This window comes from Archocentrus centrarchus, chromosome 1, assembly GCF_007364275.1.
Source record: "Archocentrus centrarchus isolate MPI-CPG fArcCen1 chromosome 1, fArcCen1, whole genome shotgun sequence".
NCBI classification, from domain to species: Eukaryota; Metazoa; Chordata; class Actinopteri; order Cichliformes; family Cichlidae; genus Archocentrus; species Archocentrus centrarchus.
The window spans coordinates 12,028,416-12,055,413 of record NC_044346.1 but is presented as its reverse complement, the minus strand read 5'-3'; the positions used below and the strand labels follow the sequence as shown (position 1 = coordinate 12,055,413).

Sequence of the window (26,998 nt, the reverse complement as noted above, 5' to 3'; positions counted from 1 at the left end):
GCTTTTGGCATGACTTCAAACAGGCCATTCATCCTTAAAAGGCCTCCAGTGTGGCTGAATTAAAACAATTTTGCAAAGAAGAGTGGGCCAAAATTTCTCCACAGTGATGTGAAACACTCATTGCCGGTTATTAGAAACGCTTGATTGCAGTTCTTGCTGCCAAAGGTGGCACAACCAGATATTAGGTTTAGGAGGCAATTACTTTTTCACACAGGGACAGGAAGGTTTGGACAACTTTATTCACTTAATAAATGAAATCAGCATTTAATTTGTCAATTTGATGATCTGAAACATCATCAAATGTGACAGCAGGCTTCAGATAAAACAAACAAACCAGTGTTTAGTACATGAGTATTATCATAGTGTCAGAAATTAAAGAGAGGTTGTCTTTTTAGCTTTTTCTTTCCAGTTGGTTCTCAGAATTTAGTAATGTCAGATTACTGAGATTATGGTGACCTGAATGCATTTTACATTTATAATTCTGAGTTACACATACACTAGGGAGGTTGTAGAAGACACTCGTATCTTTTGGAGAGTATAAAACCTTCAAAAAGAGCCTTTCTATTAAATAGAGAAAGTCGGGGACATAAGGTTTTAACTATAAACCGATTTTTTTTTTTTTCCTCAAAGGAGCATGAAAAAATCCAAAGAAGAAGAAAACTGTCACTCATTGCAAAGGCCTTTCAGTATTACGTGGGAGGGTGCTCTCTGACATCTAACCTCGGTATTTAAAAAATCCTGGCCCGTCTGCCTGTGAGCTGTCAGCAGTTTCACCAGTAACTCAAACTGTAACAATATTTACAAGACTGAAGAGAATTGAGAAATGACCTACAAAATAGCCATCTTTTGCTTCTTTTATGTCTTGTTAATGATCTCATAGTCACTCAAATTCGTCTTGGAAGGGTTCATGACCCACAAGTTGTGAACCTGTGCTGTTTTGGAAACTGCACATGTACTTTGAGCTGTCTGCCGTCCAGCTTCGGCAAACCTGCCTGTGCACACATTAGAGACATCTGAACTTTGGCTTGCACTGAGATAGTATTATGCTTCCAGTGTGGGGGAAAAAAAAAAAAAAAAAAAAAAGGTTTTCAGAGAGAAGAAACCACCGAAGTTTCATACCTCTACACACAGAAAGGAATCAGCTTTTGCAGCAAGAATCTATAACATTGAAATTTATGTAACTACAGCACGCTGTAAAGTAAAAGCAGCCCGGAATTTATGAGATGAGGTTCCTTCAGCAGACTAATGGGGTCAGTCCTCTGCACCTCAAACATTTTGTAGGTCTTCTATCATACTGAAATTATTTTTGTTTTGTATAGAAATGTTCAATAAAATGAAGCTGTGCTAAGAGGAAACTGATCTTGACAGCCTTCATCAACATTTTGTTCTCAAACTTCAACAATGTCAGACTGCAAGATGATGCATGCTTTTCTATTCATTATAGTGTTTAGATACTTTAATTTACAGCTTATCGTGAGCTCAGTTTTAGTAAATGAATGTGTTATTGTTATAAAGGAGGTATATTATCCTGAAAAGTAATCTCATATAATCTGCCTGTACTCTGGCTACACATAACGCTCCCCTATCTCAGCCATTTATTAGAGATCCTCAGATAAATGAACTCTTCCTGCTTCATTTAGAGGTCAGGCACCTCAGCTCCATCCATTGATTAGAGATGTGCTCAATAATTCAAAAAATAGCATTGAAAAAGAGGATGCTATTCATCATCAGTCAAGTCATTTTGGTGTTAGGCAATGACCCTTGCAGGCGCACCTGCTAAATCATTCTATGACATAATGAATGGGGTCATTTGTAACTGTATCATGCTGTGATTACCTCTTCTTACAAAGGAGCCTTTTTGACCTCAATTCTGATTTGGTGAGTTTTGGTCAGGATAGTCATAAGCCTTAAAGTACACTTATAAGGGCAGAAGTTTCACAAAAAAAAAAAAAGTTTTAAGGACAAGTTTAAAGTAATATGTGCTCAGAGCTGGAATAGCAAAAAGGACCAAAGACTGCATATAAAAGATGGATTTAACCCAGAAGTGCCATAAACCTGACTTATCTCCCATGACCATCCTCTGGTTGTATAGCAGTCTAAAAAAATGACCCAAGGCTACCTTTCTCTTTGAACACCTTCCTGATAAGTTTATGGTGTCTGTCGCTAGTCTGAAGTCTTTTTTAATGCAACACGATGTTCATTTTGTAAATTATGGTCCCTATCGGTGTCCAGAATGACAATAAACGAGGATATATTTTAGAGCTGGCCTGCCTTGTGATTGACAAGTCACCACAGACGCACCACAGCACTCAGAATATCTGTTCCATGTTCAGATCCGCCCAGCACTGACATGCTGGTGTCTGTCGTTTGTACCCAGTCTGCAGCCTTGGCTTGACTCAAGGTTACTGACTTGGCTGCAGGAATGTGGGTTGCGAGCTGTTTGAAAGCTGTAGAAATCTATCAAGTCATCTGTGCTTCCCCCGCGCTAATATGTCCAAATATGAATCTTTCAAATGATCCAAGAAAAAAACAGTTTAAGCAACACTTTTTATTGGAGAATATTTTAGTGAATATAGTGAAACATAGTTTTCTATAATTAAAGAAAATGAAAGCTCGAGGCTGAAAATGAGTATAGCACTGGAGTGGTGGCCTAGGGGAGAAGAAGAGGGTTCGTCACTGAGAGGACCCTGGTTCAAATCCTCGGGCTGGCATCACTGTGGGTCCCTGAGCAAGCCCACCCCCCCAGGTTGCTCCCCGGGCGCCCTTTGGCTGCCCCCTGCTCCATGCTGTGCTGTGTGTACTACATACTCCATGTGTGTGATGGGTTAAATGCAGAGAATGAATTTCACTGCATGTAAATGTATGTGACAAATAAAGCTCTTTCTCTAAAAAAAAATACTGCACGATAAAACTACAGATCATGGCTGTGGTGTAAATGTAATGCATATGCTAAAATGTTTTAGAATGATTCAAAATTTCATTACAAGCTAATACCACAAAATGTCTATATATGTATGTAGCACCCTCACGGATTAACGAGCGCACGACGTAGAATCATAAAACAGGGTTTATTCTTGTCTTCACAACCCGTGAGAACTGCTCACGACAGAAGAAAACAACAAAAAAAAATACCATATCACTCATTCTTGTACTTTGTGTCAGTCAACGAAGATATTAATCACAGATAATAAAACATATAAGTACACAAACCTCGTGAACTGACATCCAGGAGGGGCTAAACAATCCTTAACGATCTTAGTTTTTTCTTCTCCACCTTCTTTCTCCCTTCTTTCTTCACTTATCAACTTTCCGCGTTTCTTTCTCTCTGTGTGGAGCTAACCAGCCGCCGCAGCCCGCATAGCATGTGCATCGGTACAGTGGGCTCGGGTGGAAACACAAGCTACAAACAATTGTACTTTCTATAGTCCACCACTAGGTGGTGCAAAAGAGCAAGTTCAAATATACAGCTCAACGAAAACTTAAATGTAAATACTGTTACACTCCCACCAATCACTTGTGATTTTAAAGGAACAAACTATTAACAATGAAATAAGGAACTGCTTATGAATTAAGGATTATGAACTATATTTTAGGCAGAGTGAGGCTGAGAATCTTCTTCTGCTTCTATCAGAACGACTGTCTTCTGAATTGGTCTCTCCAGATGAACAGGTTTGGAGGTACGCTTTCCTTCTTTGTCCAGAGTTGGATCACTTATCAACAATTTCACCTTCCTCACTCTTCCGTCCTTACCAGGGTAAACTTCAATGATCCTTGCCAACTTCCACTGGTTGCGTGGAGTTATCTCATCCTTCAGGAGGACAACATCATCGACCTTAGCATTTCTACGCTCTTTGGTCCACTTCTGTCTACTCTGGAGATTCAACAAATACTCTCTTTTCCACCTTGCCCAGAAAGTGGTGGTGAGGAGTTGAACACGACGCCACCTCTTACGGAGATAAAGATCTTCCTTCACGAACCTTCCTGGAGGTGGGGAGATGATCGTGGACTTCATGGTTAGTATGTGGTTTGGTGTTAAAGGTTCTGGGTTTGATGGATCACACAGTTGGTTAGTAGTCAATGGTCTGCTATTGATAACTGCCATGACTTCATACAGGAACGTCCTTAGAGAGGAGCTGTCGAGTTGTTTGCCTGATTGTTCCAGGATTGATGTGAGTACACTTCTTATGGTGCGGATTTGTCTCTCCCAGATGCCACCCATGTGGCTTGACGCTGGGATGTTCATGAGAAACTCGCAGTCCAGTTTTCCCAGTTTTGCTTGATCCATTTCTTTAAATGCTTCAACAAACTCATTTCTGGTGCCTACAAAGTTCGTGCCTTGATCACACCTTATTTGTCGAACTGTACCTCTGATGGCTATGAATGCACGTAAAGAGTTGATGAGGGAAGCTGTAGACAGATCATCAAGCATCTCGAGATGTACTGCTCTGGAGCACATGCAGGTGATTAGCAATCCATAACGCTTTAACTCCTTGCGGCCTTCCTTGACAAAAAAGGGACCGAAGCAGTCCATCCCACAGTAGGTGAATGGTGGTGCAGTTTCCATCCGGTCCTCCGGGAGGTCTGCCATCTTCTGCTGCTCTGTGGGTCTTCTGAACCTCCTGCATTTTACACATTTATAGATACAGGATGAAACAATCTTACTGCATCCAAGTATCCAAAATCCGTTAGCTCGAAGCTCATTCATAGTGATTCCTCGTCCTTGATGGTAAGTCTTCACGTGATAATGTCTGACGAGTAACGCAGTCACGTGACTGTTTCTTGGCAGGATCACAGGATGCTTGACATCGGGATGCAAGGCAGCATGCATCAAGCGTCCGCCTTCCCGAAGAATGCCATGGTCGTCAAGAAATGGACATAACTTGTGTAGCTTGTTGACCCTGTCATTGGTCTGCATCACTTCATGATGTTGTAAGGTTTTTATTTCCTGAGCGAACGCCGCTTCTTGAACCATCCTTATTATTGTTACCTCTGCTTCCTTTCTCTCTTGCAGGGTGACAATGTCACATGACCTCTTGTGATCCTTCACTTCCTTGACATAGCGCTTGAGTCTGGCAACAGCCTTAATCATTCTCAACCAGTCTGAAAACTTGTGTAGCCGATCCAACAGTGACCTTTGTTCTTCTGCTTGTATCTTGTGGACTTGAACCTTCTTGACCTCTGGGTCACTGTTCGATAACTCTCCCACCTTGATTTCACCACTGGTTATGACCTTCTGCCAGAGAAGATCTGGACCTTTGAACCAGTTTGAGGCTACACGTTGTTTTGCTGTAAGGCCTCTTGAGGCGTGATCTGCTGGATTATCTTCGGAGGTTACATACCACCATTGTGTTGACTCTGTACTTTGTTTGATGCGTTCCACACGGTTTGCAACAAATACATGAAACCTTCTGGCTTCATTACTGATGTATCCGAGTACCACCTTGGAGTCAGTCCAGTACCTTTCTTCTGAGATTTCCACTTCCAATTCCCTTTTCAGCATGTCACTGATGCGAACGGCAACAACGGCAGCCGACAACTCAAGCCGTGGAATAGTTGTGACTTTGGATGGTGGAACTCTCGATCTTCCCATCACCAAGGAGCAGTGAACTTCGCCGGATGGGCTTACTGCCCTCAGGTAAGTGCACATGCCATATCCAGATGCACTCGCATCAGAAAAATGATGAAGCTCATAGTGTTGTGGCTTGAAGTTCGGAGGGATGTAGCATCTGCGAATCTTTACCTCTGCAAGGTTTCCCAGTTCACGCAGCCAGGACTCCCACTGGGGACGAAGGCTATCAGGTAAGGCTTCATCCCAACTGAGCTTGTCTCGGCACATTTGTTGCAAAATTTGTTTTCCTAGCAAAATGAAAGGTGACACGAACCCAAATGGATCGAACACAGAGGCAACTGTAGATAATACTCCTCTTCGGGTGAGTGGATTTTCCTTGACAACCACTCGGAACTGGAATTGATCTGATTCCACGCACCATTGTACGCCAAGTGCTCTTTCCATATGCACTGCCTCAAATGCTATATCAAGGTCCTTGGCAACCGCAGCACATTCTTCCTTTGGAAGCGAAGCTAAAACTCGGGTGCTGTTTGAGACAAACTTGTGCAGCCGAAGGTTGCCCGTGCTGCACAATTTGCGTGCTTCGTTGACAAGCTGTATTGCTTGATCTTCAGTGTCGACACTTGCTAGTCCATCATCAACATAGAAGTTGGTTTTGATGAACTTGATGGTTTCTTCATTAAAACTTCCTTCTCCTTCAGCTGCAAGGTGCTTGAGACCATAGTTGGCGCAACCTGGAGACGATGCTGCACCGAATAGGTGTACCTTCATTCGGTAGACTGTGAATGGAGTTTCAAGGTCGCCGTTCTCCCACCACAAGAACCGTAGGTAATCTTGGTCGCAAGCACGCACGTGAAACTGGTGGAACATGCGTTCAATATCACACATGAAGGCCACTGGGCCTTTACGGAAGCGACACAAGACTCCGAGCAGGGTGTTTGTTAGTTCTGGACCAGTCAGAAGATGGTCATTTAGTGAAGTGCCTTGGAACTTAGCAGAGGCATCAAAGACGACGCGAATCCTTCCAGGTTTTTGTGGATGATACACCCCATGGTGTGGGATGTACCAAACTGGTCTTTTGTCAGTGTCTTGGTCTGGAACCTTTTCAGCATCCCCATGGGCTATTATCTCATCCATGAAATTCTTGTAATCCATGTAGTACTGCTTGTTCCTCTTCAGCCTCCTTTCTAAACATTTGAGACGATGAATAGCACATGCCTTGTTATCTGGCAGGTTAGGCCTTTCGCTCTTGAATGGGAGTGGCATCTCAAAATGACCATCCTCCTTGTGCCTAATGCCCTTCTTTATCTTTGTTAGAAATCTGAGATCTTCTTGAGAGACCTTTACATTTTCTGAAGCCTTCTCAACAAAGTCAGATTCCAACATTTTAAGGACCTCTGTAGAAGAGACCGTTTCCCTTATCTGAGTTCTGTAAACATAGTGGACCTTGTTGGTGATGTTTGAATAGGGTTGAACATCAGGCACCACTTGCTTCACAACGACTTGATGACTCACTCCAAAGCCATCTCCATAATCGAGACATGGATTGCCATAACCCACAATACTCCACCCCAGATCAGTCCTTTGTGCGAATGGCTGGGTTTCATTTCCTGACACAACTTCACGAGGAACAAGTGCTTGGGGGCAGTTGTAGCCAATCAGCAGGCCAATATCACAGCTTTGTATTGGAGCAAGCTCATCTGCAATGCATTCAAGATGAGGCCATGCCTTGGCTGTTTGAGGGGTTGGAATGTGATCTCGATTTGCAGGTATGAAGTCTCTTGCATACGTTACAGGTAGGGAAATTGTCTTATTTGAGTAAAACCCTCTTACTTGTAGACCTGAGAGCTTGAAACAGGACACAACTGTGTTTCTTGAAGACATGGTGGTAAGCCTTAGCTGAGCTGATTCGCCTTTTATATGCAGAGCTCGTGCCGTTTCTTCAAGAATAAAGGTCGTGTCGCTCTGCGTATCAAGAAGCGCGTACACGAGAACTTCGCGCTCTGGCTCACCTTCAGCTGACACCCATACTGGAACAATGGAGGAGGTGTGAGTGTCATCAACATTCTGTGCGACTCTGTTAGATGTTGCTTCACTTGTTGTTGGTGTGAAACTGTTGTCTTGTGAAGCGTCTGGGTTTCTTTGTCTTGTGCTGTCACTGTTGGTTTGATTTCTCATTGTTCTTTCTTTTCTGGTACGATTGTCATGAAGACATGTTGGATGTTTTTTATCACATGTATCACATGTTGCTCTGCTCTCACAATCCTTAGAATGGTGACCAGACTTCAGGCAGCCAAAACATAACTGCTTGTCTCGAGCAAAGTTTAACCTCTCATCAATGCTTTCAATCATGAACTTCCTACACTTAAGCAGGCTGTGACCTGACTTCTCACAGTACATACAACTAGTACTGACAGATCTTTCATTTGAGTTAGTTGCCAGTACCTTCGCTCCATGGCTTCTGTTCTTTGGTGTTTTTGCTCCTTCAATTTCACTTGATTTCAGAGTGAAAAGAGATGTTATGGGATTACAGGCAATTTTGGCTTCTCGTGAGATGAAATCCACAAATTGGCTGAAGGTTGGAAAGGTGTGGCTCTCCTCTTGCACTTCCATAACCTTTCTGTTCCACCGTGAAATGAGCCAATCTGGGAGTTTTGCAAGCATCCTTTGGTTTTCATTGCAGTCATTGAGCACTTCAAGGCCCTTCATTTGTGACATGGCAGTCTTGCAGCAGCAAAGGAAGTCAGCAAACGCTTGAAGTTCCATACTGCTCTTAGAGCTTATCTTGGGCCATGCATCAAGTTTATCTCTATAGGCCTTGGCTACAAGGAAGGGATTGCCATACCTCTCTTCGAGAACTGTCCATGCTGCATAATATGCTGACTCTGTGCCAAGCGGAAAGTATCCTTCTATTGCCTTCCTTGCAGGTCCACTTACATACTTTCTCAGGTAATAAGTCTTCTCTTCAACTGGTATATTTTTTCTGCCGATTAGAGTCTGAAAGGAAATCTTCCAATCATTATATCTAATAGGATCACCGCTGAATATTGTTGGCTCTGGTGCTGGAAGACGACTTACACTGAGAGATTCTGCAAATGCCTTGACCAGGTCTGTTGTATTCACTTCTTGTTGGAGTGTCACATTTTGTGGGGAAGGACACCGGTTGAAATGTGAGTCATTGTTTCCAGACTTGACTTCATGTTTCTTGTCAGAGCTGTGATGAAGTAGGCTGTATATTTCTTCATCTGAGCATTCACCTTGTTCATACACCTGTTGTCGAGCCCTTGCTGCATTTAGCCTTTTTACTGTCTCAAGTCGCTCCACTTCTCTGCGCTTAGCTTCTAGAGCTCTCTGTCTTTGTGCTATTTCTGTTTCTTGTCTTTCAATTTCCTTCATATGAGTTTCTTGTTCAAGCAGAACTTGCAGCGCAGCTTCATTTGCTGCAACTTCAGCAGCTGCATCTTGTCTTTTATCCGAGAGCCTGCTGGAGTGTCTAGTGGAAACTCTTGAACGAGAGGAGAGCTTAGTGTTGTCTGACCTTACACTTATCCTGTCTGAGGCTACTAACTTAGATATAGACTCAGTCTCCCTCAAGCATTCATCTCCTTGAACTTCAGCTCTACTTGGGCACCTCTCTAGTGCTCCGATAATTGTCTTTGTTATGGCTTCACACGCGTCCATTCTCCGTCTTGTATCATTATCTGGAGATTCAATGTGTCTCAACTCTACATAGGCAGCATTCACATCTTTAGAAGCACTTGAAACCTTGGAGACATGTTCCTGTAGCAGACCCTTTGAGCATTGACCATCTATGGCTCCTTTGGCATCCTTAACAACAGCTTTCCACTTCTCATAGCGCACACTGAAACGATATGCAGCCTTACTTTTGTGCTCATCGTGCAGTTCTTGGCCCTTTTCCGTCAGCGTACGGACTCTTTGGCTCCTTTGTGCCCTTTGTGAGGTAGTAGAGACATCATCAGCTGTGCCTTTTGCTGCTTGTAATTCTTCATCTGCAGGAAGTTGTTCCACGTCACCATCTTCATTAACTTCTGGATTAGCCTCGAACTCTGCCATTGTTGGAGTTTATTTTATTATTTACTCTTAAATTAACCTTAAGTGCAGGATTGACTGCAGCAGCCTGAATTTGATTTGGTAAGGAGGAGTAAATGAATATTGGTCTTATTTGAACTGACTGTTGTGATCTTAAAACACAGTAATTATTGCAACTCTTTAAATCACGTCTTTACCAAGCCATTAATATTGTATCTTCTGGCACTTACTTAAACACAGTGAATGCACATTGCACAGATTACTTATCACAACATCAAATTAATACTATATAAATATCAGTCACTCAAGCGGTAGAAATGTAACAATGAGAAAATATTCAAGTCCTTTGCTTTGCTCCTCAATACTGAGAAGCTGGTTTTAATTCCTTTAACAGTCAATTTTTTGTAAGTAACTCAAGTAAGTCCTTTAACTGGGGCGACATTTATTTTGGGGGCACCTGAACCTTCCTGCGATGGCTGTGTCCTTGTTGTGCATAGCCGTGACTGACCGTGGCGCCTCTGCTACTTGTTGTCGGCACCGTCCTTTCATCTACCCGCGCGGAGCAGAAGAGTTCTCACTGTAGCACCCTCACGGATTAACGAGCGCACGACGTAGAATCATAAAACAGGGTTTATTCTTGTCTTCACAACCCGTGAGAACTGCTCACGACAGAAGAAAACAACAAAAAAAATACCATATCACTCATTCTTGTACTTTGTGTCAGTCAACGAAGATATTAATCACAGATAATAAAACATATAAGTACACAAACCTCGTGAACTGACATCCAGGAGGGGCTAAACAATCCTTAACGATCTTAGTTTTTTCTTCTCCACCTTCTTTCTCCCTTCTTTCTTCACTTATCAACTTTCCGCGTTTCTTTCTCTCTGTGTGGAGCTAACCAGCCGCCGCAGCCCGCATAGCATGTGCATCGGTACAGTGGGCTCGGGTGGAAACACAAGCTACAAACAATTGTACTTTCTATAGTCCACCACTAGGTGGTGCAAAAGAGCAAGTTCAAATATACAGCTCAACGAAAACTTAAATGTAAATACTGTTACAATGTATAATGAAAAAGTAGAAAATGTTTTTAATGCTCTATACCAGTGGTTCCCAAAGTGTGGGCTGCGGCCTCCTGGTGGGCTGCAAAGGTACTGCAGGGGGGGACGCAGCAACAACAGAAATTCAGTTTGAAATGACTCACAAGTATGCCCAGTTACATATTTATATAAATGTATTTATTTATATAAAAAGTGAATTAAAGCTGGTAATAGGAGGTGGTTGATCTGTGATATTACTCATTACTCTGACCTAAATTTACTGCTCTTGAATTGACGTTTGTGTCCCAGTGGCAGGTGGGTTATGTATTGCCATTAGCACTTCACATGTGACTGGGTGGCAACAGCCTGTGTTGTTTATGTTTTTTAAATCAAATTTTCAAGGAAATCTAAAACTTTCACAATTCACAAATTTCACAGACTGGCACTAACAGAAGATGGGGGGGGGGGGGGTCTGGTCTTTAAGGGGGCCACAGCACTCTTGACTTTTGGAACCACTGCTCTATACTATTTATGTACTTTACTCAGCCACATACAAAAAGAAAGGATGTGTGTATGCTGGTTATGAATGATGATTAATACTTTGATTTTTTTTTCACAAAAGGCAAGTAAGCTAGAAAATAATTATCTGTGACTGATTCCAGTTAAGCAGCTATTTATCCCTTTTTGAACCAGTTATTAATCATGTGTTTCAGAGTCATCAGTTCATTTTTATCTACCTCATCATGATGCTGTAAATTCCATATTTTTAAAGCTTTTAGTTCTTAAGACTGTAATTCTGTAGTTGTACCACAATAATATGGTACTTTTCAAAAGACTTGAGCCACCCCTCATTTCTGTATATTTTCCTTCCTTTGTTGTTTGTTAAGCTACCCTAACTCCCTAACTCAAGGGATGAACCAGTGTTGTCTACACATAACAGACAACTTAGCAAAGGACCAATTCTAAATTGTATCTTTTGGCACTCTGTTACTAGCAGCCTGTCACACAACAACAAAAAAATGTCAAAAATAAAACAGTTTGACAAGCATGAAACTGTATTTTTGCACCAACAAAGAGATTCCCAAAGAGCTATTAGCAGAAAACCTGGCATATCTCAGCATGCTGTGCAGTGTGTCCTTAAAATTTGAATAAAACTGAACAAGTGGGGGAAAAAAGAAGAATTGGTACAGCTAAGAAAAAACTATTTACAGCAGATGAACAGTTTCTGAAAGTCATGCAATTAAGAAACAGGAAAAAAGACCTGACACAGGACCTGAGGGATACATCTGACCCTTCAGTTGATTCATCTACTGTTCACTGAAGCCTCATCAGAAATGGTCTCAGTGGAAGGGTGGCTGTCAAAGGACAATAGGAACTAAAATCACTAAAATATTTTTTTTAAATGTTCCTTTGTTATCGGCCATTAGATTAAAACAGCACAGAGCAAATGCCCCAGTTAGTCAGGTGTTAGTCTGATAATGTTTGAGGCATCTTTTTTTCTAGTTTGATCACAATGCCCTTCTCTGGTCGCAGGATGAGCTCTCCAACCGGGCGTAGGTCTTCACGTTTCTGACAGGCTTCAACGGTGAAGTTGCGCAAAATGGATGCCAAAACCACCTTTTCTTCCATTAGAGCAAAACGCTGGCCTGAAGAAAGTTAGAATAAAACACAAAGAAAGACGAAGACATGATGCACCTATTTGGAAACCTCATACACTGACGTATGCATGGAGACCGTAATCTACACAGGCCTTACCTATACAGTTGCGGAGTCCAGCTGAGAAGGGGACATATGCGTAGGGAGGCCTTCCTACCGAATTCTCAGGCCAAAAACGCTCGGGCCTGAACTCCTCAGGCTCAGGGAAGTACCGTGGATCACGGTGAAGAGAATAGGTGATTATGATTGCATTTGCACCTTTAGGAACCTTGAAACCATCTACAAGTAAAAGCAAGAATTTAAATTGAGTCAAGGTAAGTAATCATGACAGATGGATAAGTACGCAAAAAAGAGGCAAAAAGGATCTGTTACATGACCACAAGTTGAATTCTGAATATTTTTTTCATCAGTTTAATTTGCATTTCCAATTATCATTTGGGGCACAGCACCATCACCATGTGTGGTGCAATATAAAACTGTTTCATCAGTCTGAATGAATTCAGAAAAATACACTGAATACTTGCAGTGAGATGGCTGCAACACCATACAATGAATGTTATGTGATAAAGAAAATCAGAAAAAAAAAATGAAGAAATATCAGTACCATTGGATGTTTGCAATGAACATTTCTTTCGGGTGCCACCACTCTAATCATTAACTCACTGATATGGCAGTCTTCACCGAGGCTACGAGCGAAGAAAGGCACAGAGGGAAACAGCCTCAGAGCCTCCTTGATCACACACTCCAAGTACTTGAGCTTCTTCAGGTCTTCAGTGTTAATGGGCCGGGAAGATGTACCTTTGAACATTAAACAGCAGCACAGCAAAGATTAGATATCCAATGATACCTGCCCTGCCTTACTCAGTAGGCAAGAGTTCAACCATACAGTATCTAACACACCCTATATACACCATAACAATATGACCACTGACTGGTGAAGTGGATAACACTGATTATCACTTCATCATGGCACCTGTTAGTAGGTGGGATATATCTGGGAGCAAGTGAACATTTTGTCCTCAAAGCTGATGTGTTCAAAATAGGAAAAATGGGGAAGTGTGAGGATTTGAGCGCATTTGACAAGTACCAAATTGTGATGGCTGGATGACTGGGTCAGAGCATCTGCAAAAATTCTCGTGGGGTTTTCCCGGTCTGCGGTGGTCAGTTTCTATCAAAAGTGGTCCAAGGAAGAAACAGTGGTGAACCAGCAACAGGGCCATGGGTGGCCAAAGCTCATTGATGCGCGTGGGGAGAGAAGGCTGGCCTGTGTGGTCCAATCTGACAGATGAGCTACTGTATTTCAAATTGAGGCCCGACCTCACAACTTACAGGCCTTAAAGGATCTGTTGCTAACATCTTGGTGCAGATACCACAGCACATCTTCAAGAGTCTAGTGGAGTCTGTGCCTTGATGGGTCAGGGCTGTTTTAGCACCAAAAGGGGGACCAACACAATACTAGGCAGGTGGTCAAAATGTTATAGGTGTATAAGACAATGCTCAAGTTCCTTAACTCTCTATAGTGCGATCATTTTTATAGACATTGTGACTATAAATCAATAATCATTAACATAACAAATTGGTTATATAACTAGATGTGGTAAGGTAATCTTATGGTTCAGTCACAAAAGAGTAAAAATAGGTCAGCAACATCTTTGCAATTAGGGAGGGGTTGCAAGGATTTCGGCAACTTTTTGCACTTTGCAGAAAGTACTTGCAGCAACCAACTCTGGACAGCTACTTTGGATTGCAAGGCCATTGCACAGTTCACCTGTAGGGAAGCAACCTGTCTCCAAATAATCTCCAAATCTTTATAAACATGCATTTCAGTCACTCCAGGTCACTCTTTGAAAGAGTAGGTGACTTGACTCAATCGGGTGCCAGCTGGTTGTATTCCTACATTAAAGGTTGTCATTTTGCGGTTAAACCTCCATCCTGCAGCAACTACATCACTATTGGTGGAGGAATGGCTGAATTTATGTTTCAGATCTATGAGGCTCTGGCAGAATTTCCATTTAATGTAAATTTCTGTGTATGTAGATTTTGCCAATTCATCACAGTTCATTGCTGTACTATCATAAATGGATTGGATGCAATTGTCAACTTGTCCCCATTCAATCACAGACTGATAGCAGACTGATTCCATCTTTTTGCTGCTGCCTTTATCACCGTCTCAATGCAGCAAAGTCAATTTGAAGACAGCAGCTGACTGCTATGGTTACAAGGCCATCTTATTTACATCACGGTAAGAATGGTAAAGCCACACCACAAATATTGCGCTTTTTTTCAGTGTATTCTGGTAGGGAGGTTCACTGCTCTTATCCCTGAATAAGCTACAAAGAACAAATGAGTTTGAACAGAGATGAGTCAAAAGCCCTCAGGCAGGAACAAAACAACACCATTTAAGTGATAGAGCCTGTTATTATTACCAAACACCTCCTGTAGCTCTTGTTGAACTTTCCTCTGTACTTCAGGGTGCGAGCCCAGCAGGTGTAGGGCCCAGTTCATAGAGGCAGCTGTAGTATCATGACCCTGCAAAAGCAAAAAGGCAGTTAATTACAGTCAAACTTTTTTAAAGACCCTGAAGCAGGATATGTGGATTACTCAGCCACAGCAGTGTGATGTCATCAAAGTAAATCTTTTCTTGGCACAAATTGCTGTTTTTGGTAACAAATGTATAAGGAAGTGGAGCCTTAAGCATTTTACTCATAATATTAATTGTATTGCTAACCACCTACCCGAAACATAAAGGTGTCCACTTCCTCCTGGATATCCTGATGGCTCATCTTGCTGCCATCTTCATAGGTGGTGCTCAGGAGCATGTCCAGAAATGCCCGTCGTTTCCTCGTGCCCTGGTCGTTTTCGCTGTCTGATTCAGTAAAGGACACTTTCTCAGCTCTTTCGTGGATCACCTGAAAATAAATACGCTTAGAGATGCTGTCCCAAGTTGCTTCTTCTGAATAATTTCATGCATTCTGCATGGTAGTGGATTTAAAAAGGCAGTGACTTTGAAAGGCTCCATGACTCACTTTATATGTAAAGGACTGGACGATCTTGAGTGTCTTGTCATGCTCCCAGCCGTCACTAAAGTAATTGTAAATGAAGTCAGGCCATAACCAAGGTGTCCGCTGTCTGCGACTGATAATGTCACTCATCCTGAGGATAAAGAGAAAGGCAACAGCTCAGATCATGTTCCTTTATAGTTGGCATTAGCATGGTAAAAGAAGTAACTTACTTGTACACGCTCTTAACATACTCCGAATCAGAGTTATTCTGTGCATAAATTTTCTTTCCCATTGCAGTTTCTGGAAAGAAATCAAGTGTATATAAATTACATGTACATTCCATAAAAGGCCTTTTTTCCCTTTTCTAAATATATTTGTATACATACATTTGTTATACACACAAAAAAAACATTGAACTTTCAACATACAGAAGAGACAAACTAAAGGAAAAACCTGAATTTTCTTTTTGACCCTTATAGTAAAGAGATCTGGTGTCTGTTATGTTGTTGGGAATATTTCTCTGGCATGGTTTGGGTTCCATCTATCCCCTCATAGGGACAAATAAATCCAAAGTTGCTGTGGATGATCACATTTGCTGTTTGATGACTGGAGTGGTCTCTTCCAGAATAACATAAAGCACAAAGGCGCAAATGATGCAACACAGACACACTCATCTCATTTCAACCCAGTTAGACCACATGAATGGGTGTTGATTTCTAATCGCTACCATTACCAAAATCTATGCAGACAAAGTTAGAGAGGCCAGACTGAGATGGTTTGGACATGTGCAGAGGAGAGATAGTGATTATAATGGACAGAGGAAGTTGAATATGGAGCTGCGAGGTAGGAATAAAAGAGGAAGAACACAGACAGGATCAGTGGATGTAGTGAAGAAGGACATGCAGAGGGTTAGTGTGACAAAGAGGAACAGGATGGTAGGGATAGGATGAGATGGAGGCAGATGATCCACTGTGGCGACCTCTAAAGGGAGCGGCCGAAAGAAGGTGAAGACCATTACCAAATCTAATGAGGTAATGTTTTTTGGAAGGCGTTCCATCCCTCCAGTGGAATTCCAGAGAAGAACTGAATCTGTTCAGTTTTGGATGTATATCATCTTTCCTTTTATTTGTGCTGTGCTTGTAAATCTGCTTACCACAGATAATGTCTAGCGCGCAGAGGGTGATGAGACTGAAGCAGTTGAATGGACCCTTCCCGACATGCTTTTCCAGCTTCTCCACCAGAATCTCTGCCTGCTCATTCATCACTTCCAAGAAGTCGGCCAGGATGGAGAAGTGAAAGGTGGGTGTCAACATCTTCCTCCGCTGACGCCACTTACGTCCAGTGCTGATTGAAGACAAGACAGTAACAATACTGAAGATAGGAGCATTTGATGTACATATTCTTGTCTCAAGTTGTATCTTTAAATGTTTCCTCATTGACAGATGGATGCTTTGCTCAGAGGAGAGCTGCATACATACCTAGTAAGGAGACCAGTTCCTAGCCAAGGATGGAGGAACTTGTATGCAAAGGATTTGTCCATGTGAATGGGGTTAGCCAGAACCGTCTTTAAAAAAAAAAAAGGTAGACAAGAACATGTTGTAAGTAATATTTGAAACAAATAATTTTTTCTTTAAAGAGATCTTTAGTACACAATCAAACGTGCTATGTTCCAACTGTCCCTGCTGTCATAGGGCAAAAGAAATGATTCACTTTGACTGACACTGCAAGCATGATAAAAACACGGTGGATGGCAGGAATTCTCTATTAGTCCTGCATTTTGCCTGCAGTCTGAGTTTTGCAGCAGCATTGTGTAAAAGTGCGAAGACATCTTAAGATGTCAACACAGACTGTCTAGCTGAATTCAGCCAGTTAATTTCAAAGCTTTCACTGGGATCTCCTCCAATCTCTTACAATCCATCTGTAACAACAGTGCAGCTTCCACTTCAGTCAAATGTGCAGTTTGTTTAACTACTTTAGAGTTGTATCTGTACAAACATGGGGGAAAAACTGCTTTGCATCACAAGGATGGAAATTAAACACCTTCTAGCTCTTAATCAGTTACTGTGATGACTTAGTCACCACAGGTATGTTTACGGTGCAGGCAGAACTGTGCAAGAAGGTCCTGGGTTCAAATCCACCATCTGTCAGGAGGGGCCTTTCCATGTGGAGTTTGCATCTCCCACACATAAAGACATGCAATTACTGGGGTTAAATTAACTGGTGATTCTAAATTGCCCATAGGTGTGGATGTGAGTGCCAGTGGTTTTTTGTCTCTCTGTGTGAGCCCTACGACAAACTGTCCAGGCTGTGGATAAGTGGAAAAGGTGGATGGATATTTACTCTGTATACTGAATGGGTGTCAGTCAACTTGCCTCAACTGTTTCAGCATGATACAGAACCACAAAAGGGACTGGACCGAGCCAGAGTTTAAACAGCGGTCTGTCACGGAACTCCCTGGTATAATCCTCAATTTGACGAAAGAAATCTTAAAGAAAAAAAAAAGATATTGGATACAAAAAATAAGAAAAAGCAATGTGCCTCATCATTTCTCAGATAAATTATGATGTTGCTTGCTTTCTTACCTCCTGCATTGGTTTTGAACTCCAGAGCATTTCCGATGAAGGGGTATGTTGTTCCCAGCTCCGGGATAGGCTTCATTTCAAACCATTTGTGCAGATAATCGCTCAGCAGCTTGTACGTAAAGTAGGTCAGAATAGCAATGAAGATGCTAACCCCAAGTAAAGGTGCGGTGGAGCTGCCAAACAAAACTGCCATTTTTTCCTGTCGTACGTATGCTCAGTTAGTGTCTGCAGAAATATCAGTACCCAGCTGCACTTAAAAGCTCTGTGATCGTCCCCTGCCTTTACTCCTCCTCTCCTCTGCTGGCCACTCGCACTTTAGTAGATAAAGGGGACCCTCGTCTTGTATTGGTATCTATTGCCCAGGAGGAGGGGGGTTATAGAAAGTTTAAGAAACTGATTAATTACATGGGATACAGGCAACATGTAAATTTACATTTAAATGTGAAAAATGTGCGCTCCATTGGTGCAAATTACATAACACGGACGTTAATTATTTACTGCATGATGAAGAACTTTGTCCGATTTATTATCTCTTTGCATTTATCTTTTATTTATTAACAGTTCATGGCAGGTCCTACCTGCAATGGTTAATAAATGACAGTCTGATCTCTGCGCCTTGTGCTTTTTATGAGCAGTGTTTCAGCGGTCAACTCTAATTATGTAAGCAGTGGTATGAGGTTACTTGCACATTACTGTAAATGTCTCTTTGATTTGAGTTATATAGTACTTTTAATCAAATAGAAACGGAAAAGAATAATATGTGGCTATTAAATAATTTATTATCTAATAGTTGGGATTTGGGTCTGTTTACTGCTGTGAAGCATCACTTCTTCTTTTAACCGTATTCTCTGAGTGCTGGGGAACTGAGCACACGGGTTCCTATTAGAAGTGAAAGTAAAGTTTCCCCATTTCTGCTGCCCAGGCCACACAGCTACTGTTAACACTTTACCTTTACTGGAGAGCCATGCTTTAAAATATGTGGTTTGGTATTGTCTTGCTGAGATAAGTGAGGCCTTCTCTTTATAAGATGCAGCATACATATGTTGTTCATTTTCCTTTAATGGAAACTTTACTGATGTACCAGGTATCCATGCCATCCGCACTAGTGAACCCTCAAAGACTGTAAAAAGTTTCTTTATTTTTATTATTTGCCTAAAACAATTATTCCCGTTCAGTCTTGAGAATGTCTTGAAAACGTATTTGCTGGAAAATAAATATGCCATTTAAATGTTGATTGACGAATAAAATATACATTATTTTGGTAGTTTTTAGGTAAAGACATTTGCTGGAACTATTCAAAAACTAGGTAAAAAAAAGCAGTGCCAGAGACTTTGGAAATCTTCAGTAAACTTAGAACAGCTTCATGAGTTGCTGTTGCCTCCTCCTTAGTACAAACTGTAATGCTAAGCTTTAACCACTAGATGTCAGGATGCCAACAATTGGTTTGTTTTTTTGTTTGTTTTTTCCAAATTAGCCTCTGCAATACCATAAAATATAAAATAGCTCATTCATATTGCAATAATTCTTCAGCTATACAACAATAAAAGAGGAGAATGTAATGAATAAGCAAGCAATAAATGTGGGTATGGCAGTATATTCCTTTTACTAACTGACAGCACAGACTTCCACCAAAGCAGTTCACTCTCTTTCTCTTTGGCAATGCTTTCTTTAAAGATAGAACACATTCTGGGGTCAACTTGAAAGAGAAGCAGATGTGAAATGTAAAAGTGAGATCAGAGGTCAAATGTGACATATTTGGATGCAAACTATAATGTGATATTTAGAATCCCCATATAACCATATCATTTCCTAAATGTTGCCAATACAAAGAAAGGCAGTAGAATTTAAAGCAGACATAAAGACATATTGTGGACGTTTGACCCTAAAGAAGAGGTCAGAGGTCCAAAGTAACCTGATATTTACAATCCCCAAAAATCATTTCCTATATGCCAATATGTTGTCAAAACAAACAATGCCAGAAACATAGCTTTAAATAGCTCTATATAACACTATTATTACTTTAACTTTCAGATCAATTGATTCACCTTGAATGAGAGGTCAGAGGTCAAATGTGGCATTATATTTTAAATCTTTATACAGTACTTTCTATATGCGCACAATACACACCAAACTAATAAGAACCATAGCCTCTAAGTTATAAGGCTTTTTGTCAATTTTTGACCTTAAGGTCATTAAGTTGACCTTGAGGACCTCAGTGGATGTGAGCCAAATTTGAATGGATTGTTAACACGACCCCACTCTACACCCCTACAAAGTTTTATCAGAATTCATTCAAAACCTTTCGAGCTATCGCGTTTACAGACAGAGTGGCACGCGTGCACGCAAACACTACCAAAAAGATAACCTCCTTGGCGGAGGTAACAAAGTGTTTAATACTCTATTTGTAGTTTTATTGCATTTATTATTAAAAATGGAATATACTGCACATATAAAAAATGTTTACACACAGGGCAACACAATCAGATAATAGAAGAAACTCTACCAACACTGGCAAATAAAATCTATTGTTATCAATGATAAACAGTCAGTCCTTCAGCCGATTGGTCAGGCCAAGTGCAATGAGAAGCTTCTGGTGAAAGGCTGGTACCCTTTCCTTATGGACAGGCCAGTCCAGGACGCAACGTGGACGTAACATTCCTCTGCGGAGGAAGAGAGAGCGAGATAACTTGTAGTCGTGCACATCCTGCAGAAAGACCAGGACAACTGAGTCCCTGCTTTCTTCAATGACCTGGTGAAGTGCATGATAGACTTTAAATCTGGAGACAAGAAAGAGAAGAAAGTTCACTTTATCACAAATAACGCAAATATTGTACGATAAGACACGTTAGATATCGCCAAGTTTTAAAGTACAGTACTGTGCTAATGTTAATGTAATATAAGTTAATTTTGCAGCATGGCAATAAATAAAGGACTCCTTGATCTCAATATTATGGGGTAAATATGGGATTATGTAAAACATGACAAGTTCTACACATTGCTTGGAATAAATAACAGTTTGTTTTGTTTTACTTGGCTTTAACACAACACATAAACTCATCATAAAGTATTACTCAGAGCATGTTTGATTTACCGTCTACACCAGGGATCTTTGAGGAGATTCTCAGTGACGACAAACAAGATTTTTCTGGACTTTCTCATATTGTCCACGATGGATTCCAGCTGTGACATGCCGGGGACTGTGTCACGATCCTCCAAACAAAACAGGCACCTTTCATTCTCTAAAGGGACCAACCTTCTCTCCACCCAGCTGGAGTCCTGCTCCGCATGTATGACATAAGCATCGTAATCAAATTCTCTGCCTTCTTCAACTTTTGCATCACTAAATCCTAATGTCCGATTGATCATTATGTTCCAGTAAAACTGAATCCTCCAGCCGTGAAACCGCAGCGTGAGCGCGGTTACAAGCAGCAAGATAACAACCGTGCTGCTCAGTATGTAAAGAGCCTGAAATGGGGTCATATCTTTGCAAGAAAGGGGGTCAAAATCCATAATGGAGCGGTTAAAGTAAGCTCGTGGAGTGTTGCACACATACTGGTCCCTGAGACCTGGCACACTGGTCATATTTGTGGCATTCAACCATGTAACGAACCACAAGATGCTCTCACATGTGCAGTCAAATGGATTTTTGTCCATGAAAAGCAGGGTGAGGTTGCTCATAGGAGTGTGAAACACTTCAGGTCTCACACTTGTGATCAGGTTCTTGTCAAAACCTAAAACCTGCAGCGACTTCAGATCATCAAAAACAGAGTCCTTGAGATTGTTTATGAGATTGTTGCTAAGTCTTAGCTCCCTGAGGTCAGTTAAACCTTTCAAAGCCTTCACTGGAATTTCATCCAGTCCATTGTAATCCATCTGTAAGGACACCAGCCTCTGCGCATCTTTGAGAAACAACACTGGCCCACCAGGATTGGCGCTTTTCCACAGTCGGGCTAAGTTGTTGTGTTGGAGTTTCAGCACCTTTAGGTTTACGAGCCCCTGTAGCATATTGTCTTTGATGTTAGCAATATTATTGTTACTGAGATCCAAGACAGTGAGTCTGGTCAGGGGCTTGAATGGAGAGAGATCAAGGTTTAAGGCTAAAGCTTTAAGACTCCTACCCAAAGTCAGGACTCTAAGGTCGGGCACATTAACAAATGAACTGGAGCTTAGGTCAACTGACTGGAAGTTATTGGTCATGTGAATCTCCCGAATCTGATCTAGGCCTTCAAATTCTGTGCCCGTCAGAGTTTGCTTGATATGGTTGTAATCTAGAAGAAGAACGGTGAGGTTTTTGAGCACAGAGAAGCTTCCAGGATTAAGCTGTGCTATATTTGTCTTTATGAGATTTAGCTTTCTGACCGGTGAATCCGCAAGGGACACGAAGGTCTTGTTGGTGATGTTTCTGAGTGATGGACAATTAATCCAGCTTATGTCAAGTTCTGCAAGACTTTTCAAGCCTGTAAAGGTGTGCTGTGTGATTTCCCGGATTGCAGTCCTCTGTAACATCAACCTCTCCAGGCTGCTTAATGACTGTAAAGCAAAATCGTCGATAACCGGGGTAGAGGACGTATGGCTTTTCACCAGTGCTTCTGTTAGCTCGAGTATTTTCAGTTTGCCGAGCCCCTGAAACGTACCATTGGTCAGGTGCTTGATGTTGTTGTATGACAAAATTAGAGTCTGAAGTCTAGAAAGCCACTGAAATGAGCCTTCTTCAATTTTACCCATGCCATTACTGGACAGATCCAGAAACGTTAGATTAGTCTTCTGAAGTCCTGCGAAGGTTTTTTCTGTGACTGTGACCAGTTTCATCTTCCGAAAAGAAAGAGTATCGATGGCCGTCTCAGACAGCTCTGAACAGAGCTTGGAAATCATCAGAGTTCCCATACTGCTCCCATCCAGGATTAAAGTACGCAGGCCTGTAACTGGCTGAAAACAGCCGGTCTCCAACTGCAACAAAACAATTACAGAGACTTTTAGTGAGACAGAAAAGGGAAACAAAACAGACAACTGAAAGCAAGGTGCAGTTCCGATTCTGACAACAATTCATTTCCCATTTCTAGGTAAGTTCCTTACTGTTTTTAGAGGCACAGCTGACAGGTTGAGGACTTGTAGAGAGGGTGAATCATTAAGAAATGAAAAGTCATCTCTCCTCAGAGTGGTGAAGACATTGAACGCTAAGCTGAAGTTCACCAATCTGGGCAGCTGAGGCTGAGAGCCGAGCTTGGGTGACTGCAAGTTGTTTTTGGAAACGTCTAGAAACATCAGGCTCTGTGGATTATTAAAGAGGACAGAGAGAAGATGAAGGGTTATTTAACACAGTGCGCAAGAGGCGAACAATTGCGCCACAGCATATGTCAGACATAATTTAATAAGCAGCGCTTCTCTGAGGTCACAGGACACCTCTCTTCATCTCTCTGTGGAGACAGATCACATATTTATTTACTTGTTGAGCTCCATCAATCCATCTTCTTACACTTATCCAATTCAAGGTCACAGGGCAGGCTTGGAGCCTATCCCAGATGTCACGCCACAAGAGGCAGGTACACCATGGACAGGCTGCCAGTTTGTCACACATCTCCATCATTCATTTAATATCAAACTCACAGCCTCTTTAATTTTTATTACAGCAGACAATATCCCATCATCCTCTTTTTCTGGGGCTTCCTCTTAATGTAACTCAGTTTTGACTGTTCTTACTTCCAGGTTGTAGAAATGCTAATATTTATTTCTTATTCTGAATGCTTTTTTTTTTTTTTTTTTTTTTTGAGGGGGTGTCATTAAGCACCTTTTAAACACTGGAAGAAGAAGTCCAAAGGGGTAGTTGGACAGTTCCTTTGGAAAATATTGTTGCACAAGAAGGTTAGCGTTAATGCATGAGAATATGTGCAGCACTCTTATGTAGGATAATCAGGTTTCCCAATTTTTAGTGTCTGTACGGCATTTTCACCCATCATTTCCCATCATACCATTTATTAAGACACCATCCTACCTTTTTGATTGGCTCTAATTTTATGAAGTTAGCACTGCAGGGCAGTGTTACCAGTGGCTGTGAAGGAACCAGGGAACATCAAGTGCAGGTTAACATGTCCCCATCTTTTGTTGCAGCTGCCATGCAAAACTGGGAAAACTGCAAGTCACCACAAAGTCAGAAGCTATGCAGATTTTGTAATATAATGGAAATTATGCAAAAAAAAAAGACAGTTGCAATAAAGACTGTGAACCTACCTGTGACTGAATGAACCCAGTGGAAAAAGATTCTCAGAGGGGTTTTTTTTGGGTTTTTTTGCCAATTTTTTTTCAATTCCATACTGGAGAGACTATAACACGAAATTCCACAATAGATGTGAGTCAAGCAAGAAATATGCAGCTCAGAGGACACGTGTTGAGCAAAAGATGAATCCTAACTGAAAGCAAAAGATAGAGCCAGTGATGAAATAGCAGCTGTTTTAACAGTTAGGATAGACAAAGTTAATACATGCTGTAGGTGTAAGAACACAAGACTTTTAAAGGATTTCTGCTCCCTGCTAATCATATTTATTTTAAAAGGAAGTTGGGAAAATTGTACTGAAATAAATATACCTGACCTCACATGCTATATACCAAACATACTCCCCTCAGATTTGTGTGACTTTATTTTTCAAGTTAGGCAACATGGCTAAATTTCTGATTCTCTCTCAGCATTGGTAGGCAGTCCCACATCGCCTTCCACAAACATACTCTTTACCCCATTCTTTGTTTTGATATGGTCACCCTTACCAACATGTCTATAAATATTAAACCAGTGGCAGCAGCCAGTAAGCTTAGCTTGGTACTGTTGTACACTTAGCATATAACAGGTAAACACATGTACCTGCAGTGGCAAGAAGGGTTCTCCCTGTAGCTTTAGTCTGTTACTCGCCAGATTCAGCAATGTTAGGCTGGTGCAGTGGCTCAAATCTTCAGCCTTCAGCAAATGCACTTCATTGTGTTCCAGGTTGAATGTCTGCAGCAGAGGCAGCGTTTGGCACAAACCAGCGTCCACCTTGGTGATGCTGTTGTAACCGACGTTGAGCTGGAGGAGACCTGGGTACGGGCTTAGGGACATTGGGGGAATCCCTACGAGCTTGTTGTGAGACACATCCAAGCTGGTGATGTTCCTGGGAAGGTCTGAAGGGACCGCACTGAGGCGGAGGCGACTGCAGTCGGCTCGGCCATCATTCACATAGCAGGAGGTCTTCTTTTGGGAGGCCATGCAATGGTAGGGTCCCATCAGAAAACAACAGGTGATGAGGAGCCATGACAGGAGACAGGCATGGCGGGCACACATCATTTCAAAGACCTTTTAAGAAGAGGGAAAACATGAGTTGTTTGTTGCTGGGATGGTAACACCAAAACAAGAAGACTGCTTGAAGAAGCCTGGAGAACTGTTCCTGAAGACTACTTAAAGAAATTAGAGGAAAGCTGCCTGAGAGAGTTCAGATTGTGTTGAAGAATAAAGGTGTTTGACTTTCAAGCTCATTAGAATTGGTTTTGTTTTGCCTTATAAACTGGATTTCCATGTATGTTTGGACACATACATTAGATCGCTGTACCTATTTCCCTGCAAAATATAAATAAATGAAAAGTGGCTCAAGACGATAATTTTAAATGCTTTCAAAAACGATATGGCATGCATGATTACCGTTGCAGAATAAGTACATTGTAACGTACTACAGTGCTGTCACTCTGACGTTGCAAGCGCATAATTTGAAGAGTACATACAGATTTCTTACCAACTGTTGACATTGCATATTATCTTAGACAGACAGACTCCAGACAGAATGGGAAGAGTCCTCCTTCCAGCTTCACAGCTTCTGTTATTGAATGCGCGCTGCCTCTATGGGGGCTTTTAAGGAAACGAAAGCAGAAACGCCAGGCTTCACTTCTTCTTCGGTGGTTACTCACTCGAAAAATTAACCATTTCATGCAGGCGGATTGCCACAATATTGAGATATTACGTTCATATGAAATTTATATTCACAGCCTACACTTCAGAGAAACTAAGAAGCTTCATTTAACGCCTGTGTCCGTTCGCGTTTTAAGAATGGCTGCAGCGAGGATTCAGGAAGCTGCGGTGGACACGGCCTGAGTCAGATTGGATTCAGATGTCGGACGGCGGAAACCAGCTGACACATATACCGGCTGTTTAATAAATTAGACATTTACTGTTTAAACACGTCGACACGGTTTTACATGTGAGGTGAGTTAGGCGGCGGAAACAAACTTCAATACTGTTGTGTGTGTGGGTAAAGTGCCGTAAATATTCAAATACATGCACAAGACAAATCCTTTCAAAGAGTATCTCTAGTTATTTCTCTCTTTTCTTTTTTCATCCTTTGTAATTAATTATTTAGAACAATAACGCCATTAAAACAATAATGTGGTTATCTTACAATTGTTTTTAAGGATTTTTCTCAGGATCTGAAACTTGGCAAGTGCAATATATGTAGCCCACGGTTTGTCGCATTTATAGTGACTGTAACAGCTAAATAAGAGGGCTGAACCATCCAAATAAACTGTTATTCCTCTTTTAAGGTGAGCAGCAGCTTAGAGCTGAGCGCCTTTTTGAGCCCCTCACCTGTGACGTGGTTTCCTTAAGCAGAGTCGTCCAGCAGAAAAGGTTTAGATGTTCAGCTCGATAGAATCAATATAGAGGTGTAAACACAGTCAGCTACAGCACTTAGTGAAGATCCATTTAAGGCTGCACCTTGAACAAATATGTACAGAAAGTGCTAGTCTCGCCTATTGCCCCGAGGCCTCCAGGAACACTGCAGGGTGCGGGTGTTATCCATTCGCTTACTCCTTCAAGCCAGCTGGGATAAAAAGCAAACACCTCTGACACCTCATTACACGGCCTGTGTCCTCGTTTAAGTTAGCATCAACAACCAGTAGAGGGCAGTAAAACACTGCTATTAAAGCACTGAGTATTCCAGCGTCATCAGGCCACAGTAATAACGTAGGCTACATGAGCTCTTTTGGATAATGCAAAAAATTTCATGTGACAAATAAACAAAATGATAGAAGAACTGATCTTACTTTGATGCCGTATTGTACAGTGTGCATCTGTACATATGTACAGAG

At 41.6% G+C, this 26,998-nt stretch overlaps 2 protein-coding genes across 2 annotated transcripts; both read right to left on the bottom strand.

The window, feature by feature from the left end:
• Window positions 1–10,866: 10,866 nt before the first annotated feature.
• Window positions 10,867–18,235, bottom strand: cyp4v2a (cytochrome P450, family 4, subfamily V, member 2a). The gene is made up of 11 exons (XM_030740331.1): window positions 17,900–18,235; window positions 17,690–17,802; window positions 16,796–16,881; window positions 16,471–16,661; window positions 15,548–15,617; window positions 15,342–15,468; window positions 15,051–15,224; window positions 14,742–14,844; window positions 12,979–13,113; window positions 12,415–12,594; window positions 10,867–12,305 (listed from the first exon to the last, which is right to left on the bottom strand). Exons 1-11 carry the CDS (start codon window positions 18,090–18,092, stop codon window positions 12,127–12,129), a joined length of 1,551 nt encoding a protein of 516 aa, XP_030596191.1. The 5' UTR covers window positions 18,093–18,235; the 3' UTR covers window positions 10,867–12,126.
• A 1,257-nt stretch (window positions 18,236–19,492) lies between these two features.
• On the bottom strand, window positions 19,493–25,987 carry tlr3 (toll-like receptor 3). Its single transcript, XM_030742727.1, has 5 exons — window positions 25,651–25,987; window positions 24,750–25,217; window positions 22,973–23,167; window positions 20,991–22,846; window positions 19,493–20,676 (listed from the first exon to the last, which is right to left on the bottom strand). The coding sequence occupies exons 1-5, from the start codon at window positions 25,666–25,668 to the stop codon at window positions 20,445–20,447; spliced, it is 2,769 nt and encodes a 922-aa protein (XP_030598587.1). The 5' UTR covers window positions 25,669–25,987; the 3' UTR covers window positions 19,493–20,444.
• Window positions 25,988–26,998: the final 1,011 nt, after the last annotated feature.